We start from the raw sequence: 21,858 nt of genomic DNA, 5'->3' as shown, positions 1-21,858 counted from the left end.
CTATCAGCTATGGCTGGGAATGTCCCAGTGCCTGGGCTTGGCACTGGTCATGCATTCCCAGCCTTGTCCAACAAGGCTAGTGATGAGCTGGGGCGGGAGACTCAGAGGAGAGATGAGCAGTGGACTCTCCCTCCTCTTGTGAGTGCCAGGGCTCCTTCGGCTCTTCCCTCTGAGCCCTGGGCTGTGGCGGGAGCTCTGGCGCAGGCAGCGCCTCATCAGGGCCCGGTTCTCCAGCAGCAGCTGCAGCAGCTCCTCGCAGCAGCCGTGGCCCTGGCAGCACGGCCGTGCACCGGCCCAGACGCTCTGGCTCTTCTGCTGCAACACAGCACAGGGAGCCCCATGCAAGGGGCACGGGGGCCTCAGGGGGCTGAGCCCTGTGCCGCTGCCTTTGGCCCCTGGTGCACAGAGAGCCCGGGGCCCGGCTGGGCTGGCCCGGGCAGAGGCTGCAGCAACAAGAGCTGCGGCCGCCGCCTCTGCCGGGGCTCGGCGGGGCTCAGCCGGGCCCCATCGCTGCCCAGCCATGGGCTCAGCCCCCGCTCTGCCTGCGCGCCTCGGCCAAAGGGCTGCCCCGCAGGCCCAGCGCCCTCGGGGCCTGCCCAGCTCTGCTCCCCCACGGGGCTCTCAGCCCTGGCCCCACACCCTCCTGCCCCAAGGCCTTGGCGGCTCCCGGCCCCGCCACAGCTGCCCCAGCCCCTCCCTCACCTCTCCCCAGCGCCTCCTGAGCCCTTGGCCAAGGACCCAGCCCAGCCGAAGGCCCTTGACAAGCAGGGCCACGGCTGCGCAGAGCCAGGGCAGCGCCTCCACCACCAGCATGGCGTCCCTCATGGCCGCCAGCTCCTGCTCTTCCAGGGGCTCGGGCAGCGCATCCCGGCTCCCTGTGGCCCCGGCAGCAGCGTGCCTGGGAGGCTCCACTGGCTCCACCCAGAGCAGCAGCAGCGCCGACAGCGGCAGCAGCAGCCACGAGAGCCCCTGGCTGCCCATGGTGCTGCTCAAGGCCAAGCTGCCACCGCTCAACAGCCTCTGCCCGTCCTTCCCAGACCACTCGTGCCTCGCCTCTGGGCACAACAACGGGCTGGGGACACTCATCAAGCACCGCGCTGTCCCCAAAGCCTCTGATGTCACAAGGCCCTCGTCTGTGACAGGGGCAATGGGTGGGAATGTCCTCACAAAGGACTGGGAATGGAGGAATGGCTGTGGGAGGCTTCATGGACATCCAGCCATGACAACTTTATTGCATTGCCAAGCACAGTCTGAACTTCTGAATTTTAGGGGAAAATGCCAAGGTTTAATGAACTTATTAAGATGAACTTTTCTGTCCAGGCTGGGCTTCAGGCTCGTTTTAATGGTCATACAACGCATGATGAGTCAAGGGATACCTGTCCAAGGGGCAATAGGAAGTATGCAGTTCAGGAAGGCTGCAGATTCTAGGACACCTGCAGTGGGGAAAGGAGGAGGGCAACATGTGGGCAGGAGCTCAGGAGAAAAGGAGGCTGTGACCTCCAAAAACTTGAGGGACATCCCATGGGGTACAGCTTAGGGCACTCTCTGAACACAGGTGAGGCCTGCACGACTCCTCTGTCTCCTTTGTGGGCTCTGGCCTTTCACAGCTGGATGTTCTGCACAGGGCTTTCCACTGCAGGGCCAAGGGTTGGACTTGGAGGATCCTAGGAAGATCCTTCTGTTAAAAAGGAGGTTTACTTTTCTGGTAGATTTCAAAAGGTTTAATAAAAGACAATAAGAGACAAACAATAAAGCAAAAGCTTATAATGGCTGTGTGCTTGTTATTCAGCCAAGAAAACACCCTCAGTTTTGACGACACCCCTTTACTTCTTCTGTCTATTGTATAGTCATTGACATCTCATGCAGTTTCAAACTTTTCTATAAACTATTTTCCATATTCTAGGAACTGTGTTACATGGCAACTCCTTGAGTCCACCTTTTTAGATCATGCGTGTTTTATGGCTGTGGTTTTAATTTGTTTTTTGTCTCAGTCTTAATTTGGGATGTGGTCTTTGATTTCTACAGACTGTCAGTGTTGGTAACTGATATATCACAAGCAGGTGTCTTCATTGGGTGTTATTTAACCAAGCAGGGAGTTAACTTACTACAAAGACATTTAGCAGCCTATTTTACTTCTAAAGGAAACTGTATCTTAAAAACCATTTCAACACCACACATATACAATCCACACTAATATTTGCGAAAAGACAATACCATAATATATATTTATATCAATTCCAACTCCACCCAATCTGTGATTCTGTGTCTCCACGTCCTCTTATCCTTTCCCTTGCTCCCTGGGAGCAGAGCCCGGCCCCACCTGGCTGCACCCTCCTGCCACGCAGTTGCCGACACTGAGAAGCTCTCGTGTCCCTCCCCACAACCTCCTCTTCTCCAGGATGAGCCCCCCAGGCTCCCTCAGCCCCTCGGCACAGGACATGTGCTCCACACCCTTCCCCAGCTCCCTTCCCTTCCCTGCACCCGCTCCAGCCCCTCAATGTCCTCCTACAACTGAGGGCCCACAACTGGACACGGCACTCGAGCTGTGGCCTCACCAGTGCCCAGCACAGGGCCACAAGCACTGCCCTGCTGACACAGGCCAGGGGCCATTGGCCATTAGCCCACATGGGCACACCTGGCTCTGCTTCTGCCACTGTCCATCAGGCCTTTCCTGCTGGAGCCTTTCCACACACTCTGCCCCAGCTGGGAGCTGCCGGGGCTCCTTGTGGCCAAAGGGCAGCACCTGCAGCCACTTGGTCTTCTGCCACCTCTGGCTTCTGCTCTTGGCCTGGCCAGCCTGGCCGGGGACCTCTGCAGAGTCTTTCCACTCTCAGCACCCCACACTGCCACCCCACTCGGTGTCCTCACCCATTTGCTCCTAGGACACTCCAGCCCCTCCTCCAGATCATCCAGACAGACAGGGAACAGGCTGTGCTTTGGGCTGCCCAAGGACTCCCCTCAGGCCTTGCCAAACAGCCCGGCAGACTCTGCGTGCATTTGGCAGCCAGAAGGCAGCAGCCCTTGCCTGGGCTCCAGGGATGGTCCCTCTGGTTGTCCCTCACAGCAGCCCCAGGGATGCTCCTGCCCCTTCCCTGCTCCTCCATGAGTCTGCAAGATCCGTCCAGGGACACCCAGAAACCTCACTCGGCTTTTGGGAACCAAGCAGTGATCAAGATGGAGGCAAGATGATATTGCCCACAATTTGACTTCCAGCTGCCCTCAATACCCTTTAAATCCTGCTGGGACATTCAGGCTCAACATTACTACTGGTCTGCAGCCCACGTGAAAAACCATCCATTGCTTAATCCCATCTAAGATTTTACAGAAAAATAACTCAGCAATGTACAGAAAACATCAACTTTATTGAACTAGACTACTCTTCCCAGTTTCAACAAGGGGGAGAGAAAACAACTGGGAAGCCTATGTCTAAAAAACCTTAACTTGAACTATTGGAAAAACTTTAACTTGGGGAGGAGAAAATTCTGGGGAAACCTATTAATTCTAACAATAGACGCTTTTTTATGAGCTATGGCTGGGAATGTCCCAGTGCCTGGGCTCGGCACTGGTCATGCATTCCCAGCCATGTCCGGCAAGGCAGAGACGAGCTGGGGCTGGAGAGTCAGAGGAGAGATGAGAAGTGGACTCTCCTCTTCTTGTGAGTGCCAGGGCTCCTTCGGCTCTTCCCTCTGAGCCCTGGGCTGTGGCGGGAGCTCTGGTGCAGGCAGCGCCTCATCAGGGCCCGGTTCTCCAGCAGCAGCTGCAGCAGCTCCTCGCAGCAGCCGTGGCCCTGGCAGCACGGCCGTGCACCGGCCCAGACGCTCTGGCTCTTCTGCTGCAACACAGCACAGGGAGCCCCATGCAAGGGGCACGGGGGCCTCAGGGGGCTGAGCCCTGTGCCGCTGCCTTTGGCCCCTGGTGCACAGAGAGCCCGGGGCCCGGCTGGGCTGGCCCGGGCAGAGGCTGCAGCAACAAGAGCTGCGGCCGCCGCCTCTGCCGGGGCTCGGCGGGGCTCAGGCGGGCCCCATCGCTGCCCAGCCATGGGCTCAGCCCCCGCTCTGCCTGCGCGCCTCGGCCAAAGGGCTGCCCCGCAGGCCCAGCGCCCTCGGGGCCTGCCCAGCTCTGCTCCCCCACGGGGCTCTCAGCCCTGGCCCCACACCCTCCTGCCCCAAGGCCTTGGCGGCTCCCGGCCCCGCCACAGCTGCCCCAGCCCCTCCCTCACCTCTCCCCAGCGCCTCCTGAGCCCTTGGCCAAGGACCCAGCCCAGCCGAAGGCCCTTGACAAGCAGGGCCACGGCTGCGCAGAGCCAGGGCAGCGCCTCCACCACCAGCATGGCGTCCCTCATGGCCGCCAGCTCCTGCTCTTCCAGGGGCTCGGGCAGCGCATCCCGGCTCCCTGTGGCCCCGGCAGCAGCGTGCCTGGGAGGCTCCACTGGCTCCACCCAGAGCAGCAGCAGCGCCGACAGCGGCAGCAGCAGCCACGAGAGCCCCTGGCTGCCCATGGTGCTGCTCAAGGCCAAGCTGCCACCGCTCAACAGCCTCTGCCCGTCCTTCCCAGACCACTCGTGCCTCGCCTCTGGGCGCAACAACGGGCTGGGGACACTCATCAACCACCGCGCTGTCCCCAAAGCCTCTGATGTCACAAGGCCCTCGTCTGTGACAGGGGCAATGGGTGGGAATGTCCTCACAAAGGACTGGGAATGGAGGAATGGCTGTGGGAGGCTTCATGAACATCCAGCCACAGCAAGTTCATTGCATTGCCCAGCACAGTCTGAACTTCTGAACTTTACGGAGAAAATGCCCAGGTTTAATGGACTTGTGAAGATGAACTTTTCTGCCCAGGCTGGGCTTCAGGCTCATTTTAATGGTCATACAACGCATGATGAGTCAAGGGATACTTGTCCAAGGGGCAATATGAAGTAGGTGGGTCAGGAGGGCTGCAACTTCCTAGGACATCATCAGTGCAGAAAAGACGAGGGCAACATGTGGGCTGGAGCTCAGGAGAAAAGGAGGCTGTGTCCTCCAAAAACTTGTGCGATACCCCACTGCGATACAACCTAGGGTACTCTCTGAACCCAGGTGAGTCCTGAAGGACTCCTGTGTCTCCTTTGTGAGCTCGGGCCTTTCACAGCCGGATGTGCAGCACAGGGATCTCCATTGCAGGGCCAAGGGTTGGACGTGGAGGATCCTTGGGGGCTCCTTGCAACCCCACCCAATCTGTGATTCTGTGACCCCACGTCCTCTTGTCCTGTTCCTTGTTCCCTGGGAGCAGAGCCCGGCCCCACCTGGCTGCACCCTCCTGCCACGCAGTTGCCGACACTGAGAAGCTCTCGTGTCCCTCCCCACAACCTCCTCTCCTCCAGGCTGAGTCCCCCAGGCTCCCTCAGCCCCTCGGCACAGTACATGTGCTCCACACCCTTCCCCAGCTCCCTTCCCTTCCCTGCACCCGCTCCAGCCCCTCAATGTCCTCCCACAACTGAGGGGCCCCCAACTGGACACGGCACTCGAGCTGTGGCCTCACCAGTGCCCAGCACAGGGCCACAAGCACTGCCCTGCTGGTGTAGCTGCTGGATTAAGCATTTAACCGTTTAGAGGCAGCAGAAAAAAGACACAGCTACATAGTCCCGCTCTTGATAGGAAAAACACGTTTATTCAGTGCATAATTCATACTTTTTATAGTATGTTCTGCACAGTTAAGACAAGGCAGTAGCTCATTGGATAATTGAGAGAATGCCCATGGCACCGTAGTTCAGGAAGAGTCCCACAGCTGGTAGCAGGTGTTGACGTTTTTTATGAATTCCATTCTGTTTTGACCAAGTTATCATCCTGGGAGAAGGTCTCCCTAACTGAAGCTGAACAAGCTATCTGCTTGGGAACGGAGCTGAGAGAGCAGGAGAAGCCCCAGCCTCAGAGTGATTTTCTGGGCTGTAATGTTCCTAGCTCTCTAACAATGTGTCCACATTCTCCTGCTGTCCTCTCCCTGCACCCCCGCCCTGGCTCTGCCCTGGAGGTCTTGGCGGGGTCCGGCCTCCCCGGTGTGCTGCGGGGTGAGGGGAGAGGCTGCCCCGATGGCAGCTCCGTGTCATGGCTGGCTGTGTCCCCCGCACTGCGACACCCCCACTGTTATAGATGGGTAGTGTGGTGATTGGCTCGCTCAAATGAGGAATGGAAATTATTTGTATGAAAAGAATTTTTGTTAAGGTCTAAGGTTCTTTTGGTGTGTGACTGTGTTGTTGTAGGTTTGTTTTGGACACCTTTTGTCCTCCTTTTAATCCTCTCTACTGTAGCCACCAGACAGCCTTGGTGGTCAGTGCAGTCAGAGACATGCAGGGGAGGGCGTGTACACGGGCCCCTTGCATTGGGCAGCCAGGAATGCGGGAATCTGCACTAAAAAACCCAAAAATGGTCCCAAAACGCAGGGATTCCTGGGGATCCAGGAACCGGGGAAAAGGCTGAGAAAAAAATCCAGGGAAAATCGGATTTTTAATGGCCCAAACACCCCAAATCTGCTAAAAATGGCCATAGAAGTCCTAAAATCTGCACTAAAACAGCCCAAATCTGCCAAAATTCCAAGGATTTCTGGGAAAAATATTAGTAAGTAATTCCTAAATAAATCTGCTCTTAAATGGCAAAAATTTCCTAAAAATCCCCTCCAAAAACTCCTAAAATTGTTCACTGGATACCAAAAATCTGCACTAAAACACCTCAAAATGGTCCCAAACGCAGGGAAATTCCAGAGATTTCTGGGAGGAAAAACCAAGAAAAACCTGGAAAACAGAGGGAAAAATATCTGGAGAAAATCAGATTTTTAATGTCTAAAAATCCACCCTAAAATTGTGCTAAAAATGGCCATAAAAGTGCTAAAATTTGCACTAAAACAACCAAAATCTACCAAAATTACAGGAATTCCTGGGAAATATATTGGGAAAGAACTCCTAAAAATTCAACACTAAAATATCAAAAAAACAAAAAAAAAATCCCACAAAAAAGTCCTAAAATCAGTCACTGGACACCTAAAATCTGCACTGAAACACCCCACACATGCCAAAATTCTGATCATTTCTGAAGAAAACATCGGGAAAAGCCTGGAAAAAAATTCAGCCTAAAAAAACCCCCAAATCCCCAAAACTTTGCACTAAGAAACACAAAAATCCCCTAAAAATTGTGCTAAAAATGGCCAAAAAAACTCCTAAAATCTGCACTGAAACACCCAAAATCCGCAAAAAATTCCAAGGACTTCTGGGAAAAATATTGGGAATGAATTCCAAAAATCTCTGCTGGGAAAAACTGGGAAAAACCTGGGAAACACAGGGAAAAAAATCTGGGGGAAATTGGATTCAAAATGGCCCTATATTGGGCTATTTTAATGGCCCAATGTCCATGGAGGGACTCGGCATGACAGCACCTCATCTCCAGCCAGGCTGCAAGGAGTTCTCCAGCAATGGGTGACAAAGAAGAGTCAACAGGCAGACTTTTGGAGGGGTCAGGGAAAATTGAAAGGAAAACATAAGGAAATACAAGGAAAATATTTGAAGTTGAGGTTGTGGGGAGGGACACAAGAGCTTCTCAGTGTCAGCAACTATGTGGCAGGAGGGTGCAGCCAGGTGGGGCCAGGCTCTGCTCCCAGGGAACAAGGGACAGGACAAGGGGAAGGGGAGTCACAGAATCACAAAATGGGTGGAGTTGGAATTGATATAAATATATATTATGGTATTTATTTTTTCGCAAATGTTGGTGTGGATTGTATATGTGTGGTGTTGAAATGTTTTTTAAGATACAGTTTCCTTTAGAAGTAAAACAGGCTGCTAAATGTCTTTGAAGTAAGTTAACTCCCTGCTTGGTTAAATAACACCTGAGCTCCTGCGAGCATTTTCCCTCCTCCTTTCCCCACTACCGATATCCTAGAAAGGTATTCCTCAAATGCCTCCTCCATATCACCCCTTGGACAAGTATCCCCTGCCTCATCATGCGTTGTATGACCATTAAAACGAGCCTGAAGCCCAGCCTGGACAGAAAAGTTCATCTTCACAAGTCCATTAAACCTGGGCATTTTCTCCGTAAAGTTCAGAAGTTCAGACTGTGCTGGGCAATGCAATGAACTTGCCGTGGCTGGATGTTCATGAAGCCTCCCACAGCCATTCCTCCATTCCCAGTCCTTTGTGAGGACATTCCCACCCATTGCCCCTGTCACAGACGAGGGCCTTGTGACATCAGAGGCTTTGGGGACAGCGCGGTGGTTGATGAGTGTCCCCAGCCCGTTGTTGTGCCCAGAGGCGAGGCACGAGTGGTCTGGGAAGGACGGGCAGAGGCTGTTGAGCGGTGGCAGCTTGGCCTTGAGCAGCACCATGGGCAGCCAGGGGCTCTCGTGGCTGCTGCTGCCGCTGTCGGCGCTGCTGCTGCTCTGGGTGGAGCCAGTGGAGCCTCCCAGGCCCGCTGCTGCCGGGGCCACAGGGAGCCGGGATGCGCTGCCCGAGCCCCTGGAAGAGCAGGAGCTGGCGGCCATGAGGGACGCCATGCTGGTGGTGGAGGCGCTGCCCTGGCTCTGCGCAGCCGTGGCCCTGCTTGTCAAGGGCCTTCGGCTGGGCTGGGTCCTTGGCCAAGGGCTCAGGAGGCGCTGGGGAGAGGTGAGGGAGGGGCTGGGGCAGCTGTGGCGGGGCCGGGAGCCGCCAAGGCCTTGGGGCAGGAGGGTGTGAGGCCAGGGCTGAGAGCCCCGTGGGGGAGCAGAGCTGGGCAGGCCCCGAGGGCGCTGGGCCTGCGGGGCAGCCCTTTGGCCGAGGCGCGCAGGCAGAGCGGGGGCTGAGCCCATGGCTGGGCAGCGATGGGGCCCGCCTGAGCCCCGCCGAGCCCCGGCAGAGGCGGCGGCCGCAGCTCTTGTTGCTGCAGCCTCTGCCCGGGCCAGCCCAGCCGGGCCCCGGGCTCTCTGTGCACCGGGGGCCAAAGGCAGCGGCACAGGGCTCAGCCCCCTGAGGCCCCCGTGCCCCTTGCATGGGGCTCCCTGTGCTGTGTTGCAGCAGAAGAGCCAGAGCGTCTGGGCCGGAGCACGGCCGTGCTGCCAGGGCCACGGCTGCTGCGAGGAGCTGCTGCAGCTGCTGCTGGAGAACCGGGCCCTGATGAGGCGCTGCCTGCGCCAGAGCTCCCGCCACAGCCCAGGGCTCAGAGGGAAGAGCCGAAGGAGCCCTGGCACTCACAAGAGGAGGGAGAGTCCACTGCTCATCTCTCCTCTGAGTCTCCCGCCCCAGCTCATCACTAGCCTTGTTGGACAAGGCTGGGAATGCATGACCAGTGCCAAGCCCAGGCACTGGGACATTCCCAGCCATAGCTGATAGGAACCCCTCTGTTATTAGAAATAATAGGTTTCCCAGAAGTCATCCCCACCTCCAGTTGAACTTCTTCAAAATGATCTAGTGTAGGATTTTTAGGCATTCCCTCCCTTAGTTGTTAGGAGCCCATCTGTTGTTAGGAATAATAGGTTTCCCCAGAATTTTCTCATCCCCAAGTTAAAGATTTTCAAATAGTTCAAGTTAAGGTTTTTTAGGCATAGGCTTCCCAGTCATGTTCTCACCCCCTAGTAGAAGAGTAGTCTAGGTCAATAAAGTTCATCTTTTCTGTACATTGCTGTGTTATTTGACTGTACCATCCCAGAGGGGACCCAGCAATGGATGGTTTTGCACGTGGGCTGCAGACCATCCGTAAAGTTGAGCCTGAGTGTCCCAGCAGGATTTAAAGTGTCTTGAGGGCAGCTGGAAGTCAGCCCATGGGCAATATTGTCTTGCCTCCATCTTCCAAAGAAGCATTTATTGGATCACCAGGGCATTCCCAAAAGCCCAGGGAGGTGTCTGGGCGGCCCCAGATTGCTCTTGTAGGCCCACAGGGGAGCACGGAAGGGGCAGGAGCATCCCTGGGGTGCTGTGAGTGATGGCCAGATTTGCCATCCCTGGGGGCCAGGCAAGGGCTGCTGCCTTCAGGCTGCCAAATGCACGCAGGGGCTGCCCGGGTGTGTGGCAAGGCCTGAGGGGAGTCCTTGGGCAGCCCAAGAACAGAGCAGAGCACTCGGGCTGGGCCAGGGCTGTAGAGGCCGTGTGGAGGCCCAAAGTGAGGCCCCCAGTCCATGGCAGGAGAGCCCAAGGCCCAGCCTGGAGGTGTTTGCAAGGTGTCAAGAGCAGCCCTGAAGCGCTGGTGGGCCTGGGGGCATCGGCCCTGGCCTGGCCCAGCCAGTGCTGCTCCAGCCCAGGGCAGCCCAAAGCCCCTGGTGCTCAGCCCCAGTGCCCGGTGGGAGGCAGGGAGCAGGCAGAGATCTCCGGCTGCTCGGAGCCTGCGGCCGGGACTGCCCTTCCCAGCTGGGCCAAGGCCTTGGGCAAGACCCCTGTCCCAGAGTCACCAAAACTGTGGGGAAAAATGAAACTCTCCAACAGCATCTTTTAATGATAGTGAGTCAGGCATTGCTTTATACTGGCCGAGATGTGCAATGGAGATCATTCCATCCACACATTGTTTTACCAGACTTTTCATACAGTCCTACATTAAGAAAAGCAAATAAATTCTTGTTCATTGGTTCTACATTACACAGCTCTTAATGTAGGATCGCCTGTTTGTAACTGATGCAAGTTTGGTCCTCATTCTTTGATTCTTTTATCAGACTTTTTCCAGGCCAGGCGCCTCCAAATACACCAGGGGGTGACGTCTGTTAGCCTCTATTTATCTCTTCTGGATAAACAACCTTTAGACATTAAACTCTCAGACTCTAGGAAGCTGGAGTTGCTGGTGGACCATGGCTGAACCTGAGCCAGGTGTGCCCGGGTGGGCAGGAAGGCCAATGGCCCCTGGCCTGTGCCAGCCATGGCATGAGCAGGAGCAGGGCATTGCTTGTGGCCCTGTGCTGGGCACTGGTGAGGCCACAGCTCGAGTGCTGTGTCCAGTTGTGGGCCCCTCAGTTGTGGGAGGACATTGAGGGTCTGGATCGGGTGCAGGGAAGGGAAGGGAGCTGGGGAAGGGTGTGGAGCACATGTCCTGTGCCGAGGAGCTGAGGGAGCCTGGGGGGATCAGCCTGGAGAAGAGGAGGTTGTGGGGAGGGACACGAGAGCTTCTCAGTGTTGGCAACTGCGTGGCAGGAGGGTGCAGCCAGATGGGGCCGGGCTCTGCTCCCAGGGAACAAGGAACAGGACAAGAGGACGTGGAATCACAGAATCACAGATTGGGTGGGGTTGCAAGGGGCCCCCAAGGATCCTCCACGTCCAACCCTTGGCCCTGCAATGGAGATCCCTGTGCTGAACATCCGGCTGTGAAAGGCCCGAGCTCACAAAGGAGACACAGGAGTCCTTCAGGACTCACCTGGGTTCAGAGAGTGCCCTAGGTTGTATCGCAGTGGGGTATCGCACAAGTTTTTGGAGGACACAGCCTCCTTTTCTCCTGAGCTCCAGCCCACATGTTGCCCTCGTCTTTTCTGCACTGATGATGTCCTAGGAAGTTGCAGCCCTCCTGACCCACCTACTTCATATTGCCCCTTGGACAAGTATCCCCTGCCTCATCATGCATTGTATGACCGTTTAAATCAGATGGAAGCCAAGCTGTGGCGGAGAAATTCATCTTCACAAGTTCATTAAACCTGGGCATTTTCCCCGTAAAGTTCAGAATTTCAGACTGTGCTGGGCAATGCAATGAACTTGCCGTGGCTGGATGTTCATGAAGCCTCCCACAGCCATTCCTCCATTCCCAGTCCTTTGTGAGGACATTCCCACCCATTGCCCCTGTCACAGACGAGGGCCTTGTGACATCAGAGGCTTTGGGGACAGCGCAGTGGTTGATGAGTGTCCCCAGCCCGTTGTTGTGCCCAGAGGCGAGGCACGAGTGGTCTGGGAAGGACGGGCAGAGGCTGTTGAGCGGTGGCAGCTTGGCCTTGAGCAGCACCATGGGCAGCCAGGGGCTCTCGTGGCTGCTGCTGCCGCTGTCGGCGCTGCTGCTGCTCTGGGTGGAGCCAGTGGAGCCTCCCAGGCACGCTGCTGCCGGGGCCACAGGGAGCCGGGATGCGCTGCCCGAGCCCCTGGAAGAGCAGGAGCTGGCGGCCATGAGGGACGCCATGCTGGTGGTGGAGGCGCTGCCCTGGCTCTGCGCAGCCGTGGCCCTGCTTGTCAAGGGCCTTCGGCTGGGCTGGGTCCTTGGCCAAGGGCTCAGGAGGCGCTGGGGAGAGGTGAGGGAGGGGCTGGGGCAGCTGTGGCGGGGCCGGGAGCCGTCAAGGCCTTGGGGCAGGAGGGTGTGGGGCCAGGGCTGAGAGCCCCGTGGGGGAGCAGAGCTGGGCAGGCCCCGAGGGCGCTGGGCCTGCGGGGCAGCCCTTTGGCCGAGGCGCGCAGGCAGAGCGGGGGCTGAGCCCATGGCTGGGCAGCGATGGGGCCCGCCTGAGCCCCGGCAGAGGCGGCGGCCGCAGCTCTTGTTGCTGCAGCCTCTGCCTGGGCCAGCCCAGCCGGGCCCCGGGCTCTCTGTGCACCAGGGGCCAAAGGCAGCGGCACAGGGCTCAGCCCCCTGAGGCCCCCGTGCCCCTTGCATGGGGCTCCCTGTGCTGTGTTGCAGCAGAAGAGCCAGAGCGTCTGGGCCGGAGCACGGCCGTGCTGCCAGGGCCACGGCTGCTGCGAGGAGCTGCTGCAGCTGCTGCTGGAGAACCGGGCCCTGATGAGGCGCTGCCTGCGCCAGAGCTCCCGCCACAGCCCAGGGCTCAGAGGGAAGAGCCGAAGGAGCCCTGGCACTCACAAGAAGAGGAGAGTCCACTGCTCCTCTCTCCTCTGACTCTCCAGCCCCAGCTCGTCTCTGCCTTGCCGGACATGGCTGGGAATGCATGACCAGTGCCGAGCCCAGGCACTGGGACATTCCCAGCCATAGCTGATAGAACAGTGTCTATTGTTAGAATTAATAGGTTTCCCCAGAATTTTCTCCTCCCCAAGTTAAAGTTTTTCCAATAGTTCAAGTTAAGGTTTTTTAGACATAGGCTTCCCAGTTGTTTTCTCTCCCCCTTGTTGAAGCTGGGAAGAGTAGTCTAGTTCAATAAAGTTCATGTTTTCTGTACATTGCTGAGTTATTTTTCTGTAAAATCTTAGATGGGATTAAGCAATGGATGGTTTTTCACGTGGGCTGCAGACCAGTAGTAAAGTTGAGCCTGAGTGTCCCAGCAGGATTTAAAGGGTATTGAGGGCAGCTGGAAGTCAAATTGTGGGCAATATCATCTTGCCTCCATCTTGATCACTGCTTGGTTCCCAAAAGCCGAGTGAGGTTTCTCGGTGTCCCTGGACGGATCTTGCAGGCTCATGGAGGAGCAGGGAAGGGGCAGGAGCATCCCTGGGGCTGCTGTGAGGGACGGCCAGATTTGCCATCCCTGGGGACCAGGCAAGGGCTGCTGCCTTCTGGCTGCCAAATGCACGCAGGGGCTGCCAGGCTGTTTGGCAAGGCCTGAGGGGAGTCCTTGGGCAGCCCAAAGCACAGCCTGTTCCCTGTCTGTCTGGATTGAAATGAATAATGGCAAGAAGACCAGCTCCCGTTTATTGCATTTATTGAGAAATCAGCTCTGGATGGGAGCCCGACAGGTCCCATGCAGCAGCGCTGCTCCCGATGGACAATCCAGAGGATGAGCAGTTCCGCTTCACTGTGCAGCATTGCTGGGCCTTCTGTCCTCACAGGAATCCCACAGAAGACCCGAATGAGCTCGTAGTCCAGGGGTGTCATGTCCATCGGGTGCTGTTCAAGTCATGGTGACAAGGCAGGAGGGTCCTGGTTGGCCATTTCATCTTCTTCACTGCTTTTCTTACTTGGGAGTACCATTTTTGGTTTTCGATGTTATATTGGCTCGTTGTTTTTAGGGTTTTTTTTATTACTGAGTTCTGTCCCATAAGTACTTGCAGTCTTCTCGTTTGCTAGGCATAATTTTGGGAGCAGCAAAGACGTTACCCACGGGGAGGGAAAGGGCAGAATGGCAAGACAATTCCAGGGAGTGGGGATCAGAGCAGAACAACAACAACAATTAACATAAAAACAGGGTGTTTTCCACAGTTAACAGAACATTAACATAACAAACAGGAGCTTGTTCTTAACATGGATGATCTGGAGGAGGGGCTGGAGTGTTCTAAGAGCAAATGGGTGAGGACACCGAGTGGGGTGGCAGTGTGGGGTGCTGAGGATGGAAAGACTCTGCAGAGAGCCCTGGCCAGGCTGGCCAGGCCAAGAGCAGTGGCCGGAGGTGGCAGAGGCCCAAGTGGCTGCAGGTGCTGCCCTTTGGCCACAAGGAGCCCCGGCAGCTCCCAGCTGGGGCAGAGTGTGTGGAAAGGCTCCAGCAGGAAAGGCCTGATGGACAGTGGCTGAAGCACAGCCAGGTGTGCCCATGTGGGCTAATGGCCAATGGCCCCTGGCCTGTGTCAGCAGGGCAGTGCTTGTGGCCCTGTGCTGGGCACTGGTGAGGCCACAGCTCGAGTGCTTTGTACAGTTGTGGGCCCCTCAGTTGTAGGAGGACATTGAGGGGCTGGAGCGGGTGCAGGGAAGGGAAGGGAGCTGGGGAAGGGTGTGGAGCACATGTCCTGTGCCGAGGGGCTGAGGGAGCCTGGGGGGCTCAGCCTGGAGGAGAGGAGGCTCAGAGGGGATGTTCTCACTCTCCTCAACTGCGTGGCAGGAGGGTGCAGCCAGGTGGGGCCGGGCTCTGCTCCCAGAGAACAAGGGATAGGACAAGAGGATATAGTTTTAAATGTGCTAGGAGTTATTTAGATAGTATTTAAGGTGAAATTTCTTCTCATAAATGCTGATGAGATATTAGACTGGGTTGTCCATGCGTGTGGTGGATTCGCGGTGCGGGAGGTGTTTAAGGAAAGCCCGGGCACGTCACTCAGTGCTCTGGTCTGGTTGCCACGGTGGCGATCAGGCAGAGGTTGACTCGCTGATCTCAGCGCGCTCTTCCACCCCCATTTATCCCGCCATTCCGTGATTCAGTGTCCGGCCCGCCGCACACTTCGCTTCCCGCGGGGTTTGGCCCCGCCGCGCCGCCGTAGCGCTTTGCCTCAGAGCCGCGGCGGCCGCGGGTCCCGGCGATGTCGTTCCGCGATCTCCGCAGTGAGCGCGGCCGGGGCGGCGGGGCCGGGCCGGGCCGGGCGGGACGGGACGCGGCACCGGGGCTGGACCTCCCGTGGGTCCCGGTGCTCCGCGCGGCCGCACACAGAGCTGGCGGCGGGCGGTGCTGCGGGGATGCAGGGCTGATCCCCGTCCCTGCCTGGGAGGGGTCCCCGCTGCCGGGGGATGGCGCAGCCCTGCACGGGCGGGATTTCCCTCTACCCTACAGAGCGCAATTGAATGCTGTGTTTGCAGGGAGAGGCTGCTGTCTGCGTTGTTTCAGCTCAGTAAATCTTGCTTAAAACGCCTGTTTTCACTTTGGCCTGTTTTCTGTTGAAATTGTACAATTTATGTTGATTATTGAGGTTTAATTTTTTAACAGTGCTTTGCACTGGGCATATCTCATGGTAACGAAGCAGCACTCTGTGGGAGATGACAATCTTGGCAAAGCCCTGACTGGGTTTCTAAGAAGGAATCCCTGCTCTTCCTCATTTTTCAGATTTTACTGAGATGATGAGGGCGCTGGGGTATCCTCGACTCATATCCTTGGAGAATTTCCACACCCCAAACTTCATGCTAGTGTCAGAAGTGCTGCTGTGGCTGGTGAAAAGGTTGGTGATGAGGCCAACACCTTTTGGGGTGATGCTGGGATGCGGGGAGTGTGTTTGGAACTGATGATGTGCTGTGAAATTAGGGAACTCGGTGATATTTAGCCATTCTTTGAGCTCTGTTCGTCTAAATACCAGATAGAAATGTGGTAGTTTGCAGGTTTTTAGCTTAATGACACAGCCTGGAGTAGCAAACCGAGTGACTCAGTGCTGGCAGAGGTTGCACTCTGACTGAGGCACACTCATTCAAAAGTAGCCTTATCTCTCTCACCTGTTCTCCAGATTCCACAGCCATCCTTGTCCATATCTGACCTTTTATCCAAACAGAGTGACCTCTTGTTGGAACTTCACCAAAACCCAGCCTTGTTGCTACAGTTGTTGGCTCAGCCTGGTATTGTCCTGCATCCACAACATGTGTAAAAGAAATAAAATGGTTTGTTTCTCATCTACTACTGTCCACTTGCAGTTTTACACCCACTTAACCCATTGGCAGACTTTGGTTAACTATTTTTGGATCTTGAAGTGTTATTTGAATTATACATTATCTTCTCTCTTCTGCTTAAGTGTAAAATTAAGGGGATTTTTTTAAGGTGATAAGGTAGAATATTGTAATTGAAACCAACATTGACCAGTTTGTCTGATTGCTATTTTTTGGCTTGGATTAATAACTAATATCTATTAAGTTTAATTACCAAGGCGTTAGAAATTTACTGAATACTGTTGCAGTTGTAATGAAAGAGGGATATACTCAAAACCATTCAAAATTACTTGGATTAAGTTGTCTTTAAAATGCTGTTGTTACACTGAGGGTCCAAATCACTGAATTTCCTTTTATTCTTCCCTGCTTCCTGCAGACTGGCCACTTCTAGAAGTTTCTGCATCTCACTCCTGGGTTTTTTTAAGCATTTCACAGATTTCAGTTTATTTTTCCATAAGGTTCCTTTACTTGTGACAGGAGTATGTTTGAAATGATGTCTGGGTATGAACTTGTGCAGCATGTCAGGTTTTACAGCTCTTGCAGTTTGTACAAACCCACTGTGTGCATTCCAGGCTCTGGATGCCCCAGTGTGCAGTAGGAATTTATTTACACATGTATTGCACAGCCCAGTTGCCAGAAGCTTGTTCTAATCTGCAGCTGTTGTCTGCACAGGTACGAACCTCAGAGTGACATTCCTGGGGATGTGGACACAGAGCAGGACCGGGTTTTCTTCATTAAAGCCGTGGCTCAGTTCATGGTGAGTCTGCCCAGGAGCTCTGCTCGGGCTCAAATCCTGAAAATCTGAAATCCTGCTTCCATGGCAGCTTTAGAGCTTTGTCTCTTAACCCCACAGAGTTCCCCTGCAAGTGCAAGGGGTGGCTGAGTTTGTGTTGCATTCTGCTGCTGCTTTATCCCTGGAAGTGTCTAAGGCCAGGCTGGACAGGGCTTGGACAAACCTGGGATGGTGGAAGGTGTCCCTGCTCATGACGGGGGGTGGGATGGGATGAGCTTTAAGATCCCTTCCATGATTCTGTCATCCTGTGTCTTGTGCTGCTGGAAACTTGAAGAGGCCAGGACATGCTGTTACTGATATTCTGTATTTCTCTCTGCAGAACTGGGATCTAAATTAGGATCTAAAACAATATTCATCCTTATCTCTCCTTATTTATAAAAGATAACAGTGGAAGACACAGCTGTAGATGGGAAATGTTTTTTAAACCATTTAAATTGTTTTAGAGGAGATCCCACCATGGTTATTGCTAACTTTGGATTCTTTCCTGTGCTTGAATAATCATAAGTTCTGCTGTTTTCATCATGATATAGAATCATGTATTGGTTGTATGAGATTTCTCATAGATCAGGGCATATGTTCTTTTCTCAGATCAATTTTTTTATGCATGAGCATATTTGGATTGGGCCATCACATTTTTTAGTATTTTGGAATAAAACAACATTGTCTTTCATATAATTCATATTACTTGGAAGCAATGTGAGCCTTTGATGTTATCACACACTTAGATTAACACTCTTCAGTATGTGAGAATGTTCTGCAGGTGGATATGGAAGCAATGGAGGTTTTTATGTTAGTACCAAAGATGAATTGCAGTACTTTTTTAAAATCTTAAAACTTATTAAAATGTCATTTTAACAATATTTCCCTTGTCATCTGTGAATAGTGTGCACCATAAATTCTCTTAATTCTTAATTTTGCCACGTTTAGAGCAGGGTACATTCCTTTACATATTAGAATGTACTTTTGAGCCCTGGAGCATCATGAGATGGAGTGAGCAGTTCTGTTTTGTTTGGTGGGGTTTCCCCCTCCAAGCACAAGTCTGGAAGCAGAAATAATGGAATGATTTTCAATAGCAGATTTCATGTCAGAAATCCCAGTGTTTTTGGAGAATTACATAATATGATTCAGAAAATGAAATTAATGGAAATTACTTTAATCATCCTGTACTTAGTCTCAGTTAATATTACAAGTTACTGTGGGGATTATTGTAGGTTTTCAGCATTTTCAGGATGAGAGAAGCTTGTAGACATTTCCTTAATAATTCACTGTCCATGCAATCCACAATTATCCTCCCCAGGAGTTAATGGCTTTATGCATCTGTGGGCAGATGGGAGATGTGATGGAGACAGAATTGTCTCAGAAGAGAATGTCAGGACAGATCCATCATCAGGGAATGTAACTGCAGCTTTGCTCTGCTGTACTGAACAAGGAGTGAGGAGGTGTTAATTTTCTACTCAAATTTGCCACTGCTCTGTGTTCCTGGCACTTTGAGAACTTACCAAATGTCTCCTTCCCAGACCCAGACAGGGAAGTTCTGAAATGCCAGGCTGCCTTAGCTGTGCTTTTAATCAGTTCCCCCCTAGAGCTGCCCTGATCACTGGGGCTCAATACCTGGCTCCTGCTTGAGCCCACTTGGATCCAAATTTGAAGTGGAGTGCAACAAAAAGCCTCCAATGAGTTCATCTCATAGAAATTCATTCATGAAGAAAAACCTCAGCAACCCAAGGGCACAAAACCTTTTGCAAGAGTCAGACATCACAGGCAAATTTGGCTTCATGATATTAATAAAGCAGATTGTAAAGTTAAGCAAATTTTTTGGCTGTTGCTGCCATTCTTATTGTATATTTATATTTTTTTGTTGCATTTTAGCCATGTGATCTTCAGAAGAAATAGCTATGGTTTTGTAAAACTAGAAATGTTATAAAATAAAACAACAAATCAAATAGGTGAGTGTTCAAGCACGAAGTGATGGAGTTGACTTTCCAAACATGAAGTTGTTTTCTTGACCCCACAGTGCCATTGTGCCAGTCTGAAAAAAGAGATATACTTGCCTCTGTATTTTTTCTCTTTTTAAGTAGCCTTTGAATGAAAAACCATTTTTTTCCTCTTACTAGACATTGATTTTAGTCTCTTGAGGGTGAATGGAACTGAAATTGAAACTCCTAACAACATCCTTTATAATTTAATACATTAGTCCCCTTTGGACAGGGGATGTTTAATAGAGCATCAATTTAATGACCACTTCTCCTAAAACGGAATACTTGCTGTTTCTGCAATTAATTTTTTAGATTGCTTCTACTGCAGGGGAAGGGAGGTGAACATACCTGGCTTTTCACTTTGTGTCTTGGCTCATTTGAGGTCATTCTGAGACCAACATTTCAATAGCAATTAGGAATTTTTTGTACTGTGAGTCTCATATTCCCCTGGCTCAGGGGGCACAACATCAGGAGCCTGTTCAGGAAGTTTGGGCTTCAATTTTTAGGAATGACAGAAGATCCTGAGTTGGGGCCTTGGGGCTGTGCCCATTCCCTGGGGAGCCTGTTCAGGGCCCCACCACCCTCTGGGGGTAGGACCTTTTCCTGAGATCCCAGCTGACCCTCTGCTAACACAACTCCAGCCATTCCATGGGTCCTGTCTCTGCAAACAGACACTGAGTCATTTTCCTCTGCTGGGTTGAGGTTTTAGGATGAGAGAGGCAACAGGAAAATATTTATTGGAAATTGAAATCTGATTTTAAAGTCACAAAGTCTTCACAAAAATACACCTGGACCAAATAAACGTGGGCCAACATCCATTTGCTTTGTTTCTTTGGAAAAGCTGGAGCCAAATCCATGGTTTGAAATGTGGTGCTTTCTCTGTTTAGTTTCAAAGGATTTTTTCCTTCAGTCCATTATTCAGTGAAACTCAATGCAGAGCTTTTTATTGTATTGTACCAAATTTTGTAATATCTGAGTGTCTTCCCCCAGCTTGAAGATCCTGCTCTGGCAGACCTGAGGGAATGTGAATTCCTTCCAGGAGCACTGTAAAACCAAAGCTGTGTAATACCACCAGTGACTCATGGATAGGCTCTGTCTGCTACACCATTCCCAAAGAACCATTTCAGCAGAAGTTTCATCATAAAAATATACTGAAAAGAAGATGTTAAGTCACTTTTGTGCTTCATGTGTCATTTTTAAGCATAATTTTTGGATCCAAAGCTGGTGATCAATATTTGGTTTTTGTTTCCTTGTTTAGTTATGCCATCACAAAGACTCCCTCAAAGTTTAATCTGAAATTTGTGGTTGGCTCCTTGTGGCTATTAATTTATAATATAAATTTACCAGGAATTTCAAGAACAACATTTGTGTCCTTTCTGTGACAGATAGTAATTTCTCCTCTTTATTATTCTGAAGCACAAAAAGATAATATTAGAATTTTTAGTATTTTTTTCCTTATTGTACTGTCTGTACCTTTCAGAGATTGGAGGCAAGGGAATAAAATCACTAATATCGTAGCAGGGGAAAAATGGAGACAAACAATAAAACATTTGGAATGTGCTGCTGGAAGAGAAGACAGTTAAATTAGGATAACTGCATTATTCTTGCAACTCATTAAGGGTGAAATTTACCTCTCTGCAGCATCATCACAAGACCTGGGCAGCACTTACTTTCCACTTAAACTTAATTTGAATTTAAGTAGTGCATAGGGTTTTTGCTGATCTTTATTCAAGGAAGAAATAATGATAGTTTGGGGGTTTTTCTGCAGATGTTCTGACATGCAGAAAGTGCACACAGCTTTCAGAAAAATTTCTTCTAGAAATACCAGTGTTATGATGAGGCAAACTGGGTGTCCAAACAGGAGGAATTGTTCTGTACAGCAGAGCCTGGTGCCCCCAAAAAGAGCTTTGAGTGCAAATAATGGAGGATTTTTGTAATGGTGGTGATGCTTTGCTCCACTTAATTAGTGGTTTGTCTGGAGCCTCTTCTGTCTTCACTCAGAGTCAGGATTAAAAAACACATGAAGGAAACAGATTTTCTTATGTTTGGGCTTGGTTGTTCATTAAATTTTATCAGCAACGCTTCCAGCTAGAGGCGAGCAAAGTGGAGAGAGATCCAGCTAGCTACAAGGTATCTTAAAGCTAAACAATCCAATAAAAAATTACACCTTTATTATTTATACTTTCAACCCAATAACTAAATTCTCCTAACTCTCAGTACAATACTAACTATCCAACTAAAAACTACTACCTAAAACCATAAAAAAAAATAAACACCAAAAAAACCCACCACCCCAAATCCTCCATCTTGTCCCATACCTATTACTCTATTATAAAAACCTCAAATTTAAAACCCTTCACCATATAAAAGCACACACTTTTATTTAACTACACACTTGTAATTTTAACTTCATCACTCAAATTTAAAAACCTTCTCCAAAACCTTAAATCAAAACCAATATTCTCCGAAAAAATCAATACCAAAAAACTCAAGAAGTTTCTAATAAAATCCAGCAGGATTTGTTCTATGTGACTGCTGCATTCCTTCTTTCTTGCCCAAGGCTACCAAGGCTCACATCAAGCTGAACACAAAGAAGCTGTACCAGGCTGATGGCTACGCTGTGAAGGAGCTGCTCAAGGTCACCTCGGTGCTCTATGGGGCCATGAACTCCCAGGGAGGGGAGCCTGCACACCTCCCCGAGGACGACAGCACCAAGTTCAAGTTTGATCTGGGCTCTAAAGTAAGCAAAACTGGCACTCTTGTGTACACTTGGGGAAAACTCATCTGTTTCCTAGCTGGAATTGAAGTGGAGAATGTCCTGGCAAGGCAGTTGGCAGGGTTTTATGTCAGACTTTCAGCAGGTGGGGTTCTGTGACTGTGATTTGTTTTAATCTCTGAATTCTTAACCAGAAGCATAATACAAGGCAACAGTGGC

The 21,858-nt window shown here is 51.9% G+C and overlaps 1 protein-coding gene across 4 annotated transcripts in view; it reads left to right on the top strand.

The window, feature by feature from the left end:
- Positions 1-14,949: 14,949 nt before the first annotated feature.
- Positions 14,950-21,858, top strand: part of IFT38 (intraflagellar transport 38) — a 56,808-nt gene continuing 49,899 nt past the window's right edge. For all 4 annotated transcript variants that reach the window (XM_088174602.1, XM_088174601.1, XM_014892138.2 and 1 more), the window contains exons 1-4: positions 14,950-15,071; positions 15,568-15,679; positions 16,827-16,911; positions 21,484-21,663. In XM_088174602.1, coding sequence (XP_088030728.1) covers positions 15,050-15,071; positions 15,568-15,679; positions 16,827-16,911; positions 21,484-21,663 — 399 coding nt within the window. In that variant the 5' untranslated portion in view covers positions 14,950-15,049. The remainder of the gene's footprint in view (positions 15,072-15,567; positions 15,680-16,826; positions 16,912-21,483; positions 21,664-21,858) is intronic.

Source organism: Sturnus vulgaris, chromosome 16 (assembly GCF_052056855.1).
Source record: "Sturnus vulgaris isolate bStuVul1 chromosome 16, bStuVul1.hap1, whole genome shotgun sequence".
Classification (NCBI taxonomy): domain Eukaryota; kingdom Metazoa; phylum Chordata; class Aves; order Passeriformes; family Sturnidae; genus Sturnus; species Sturnus vulgaris.
Note: the sequence above shows the minus strand (reverse complement) of the source record. Positions and strands in the feature narration are given on the sequence as shown.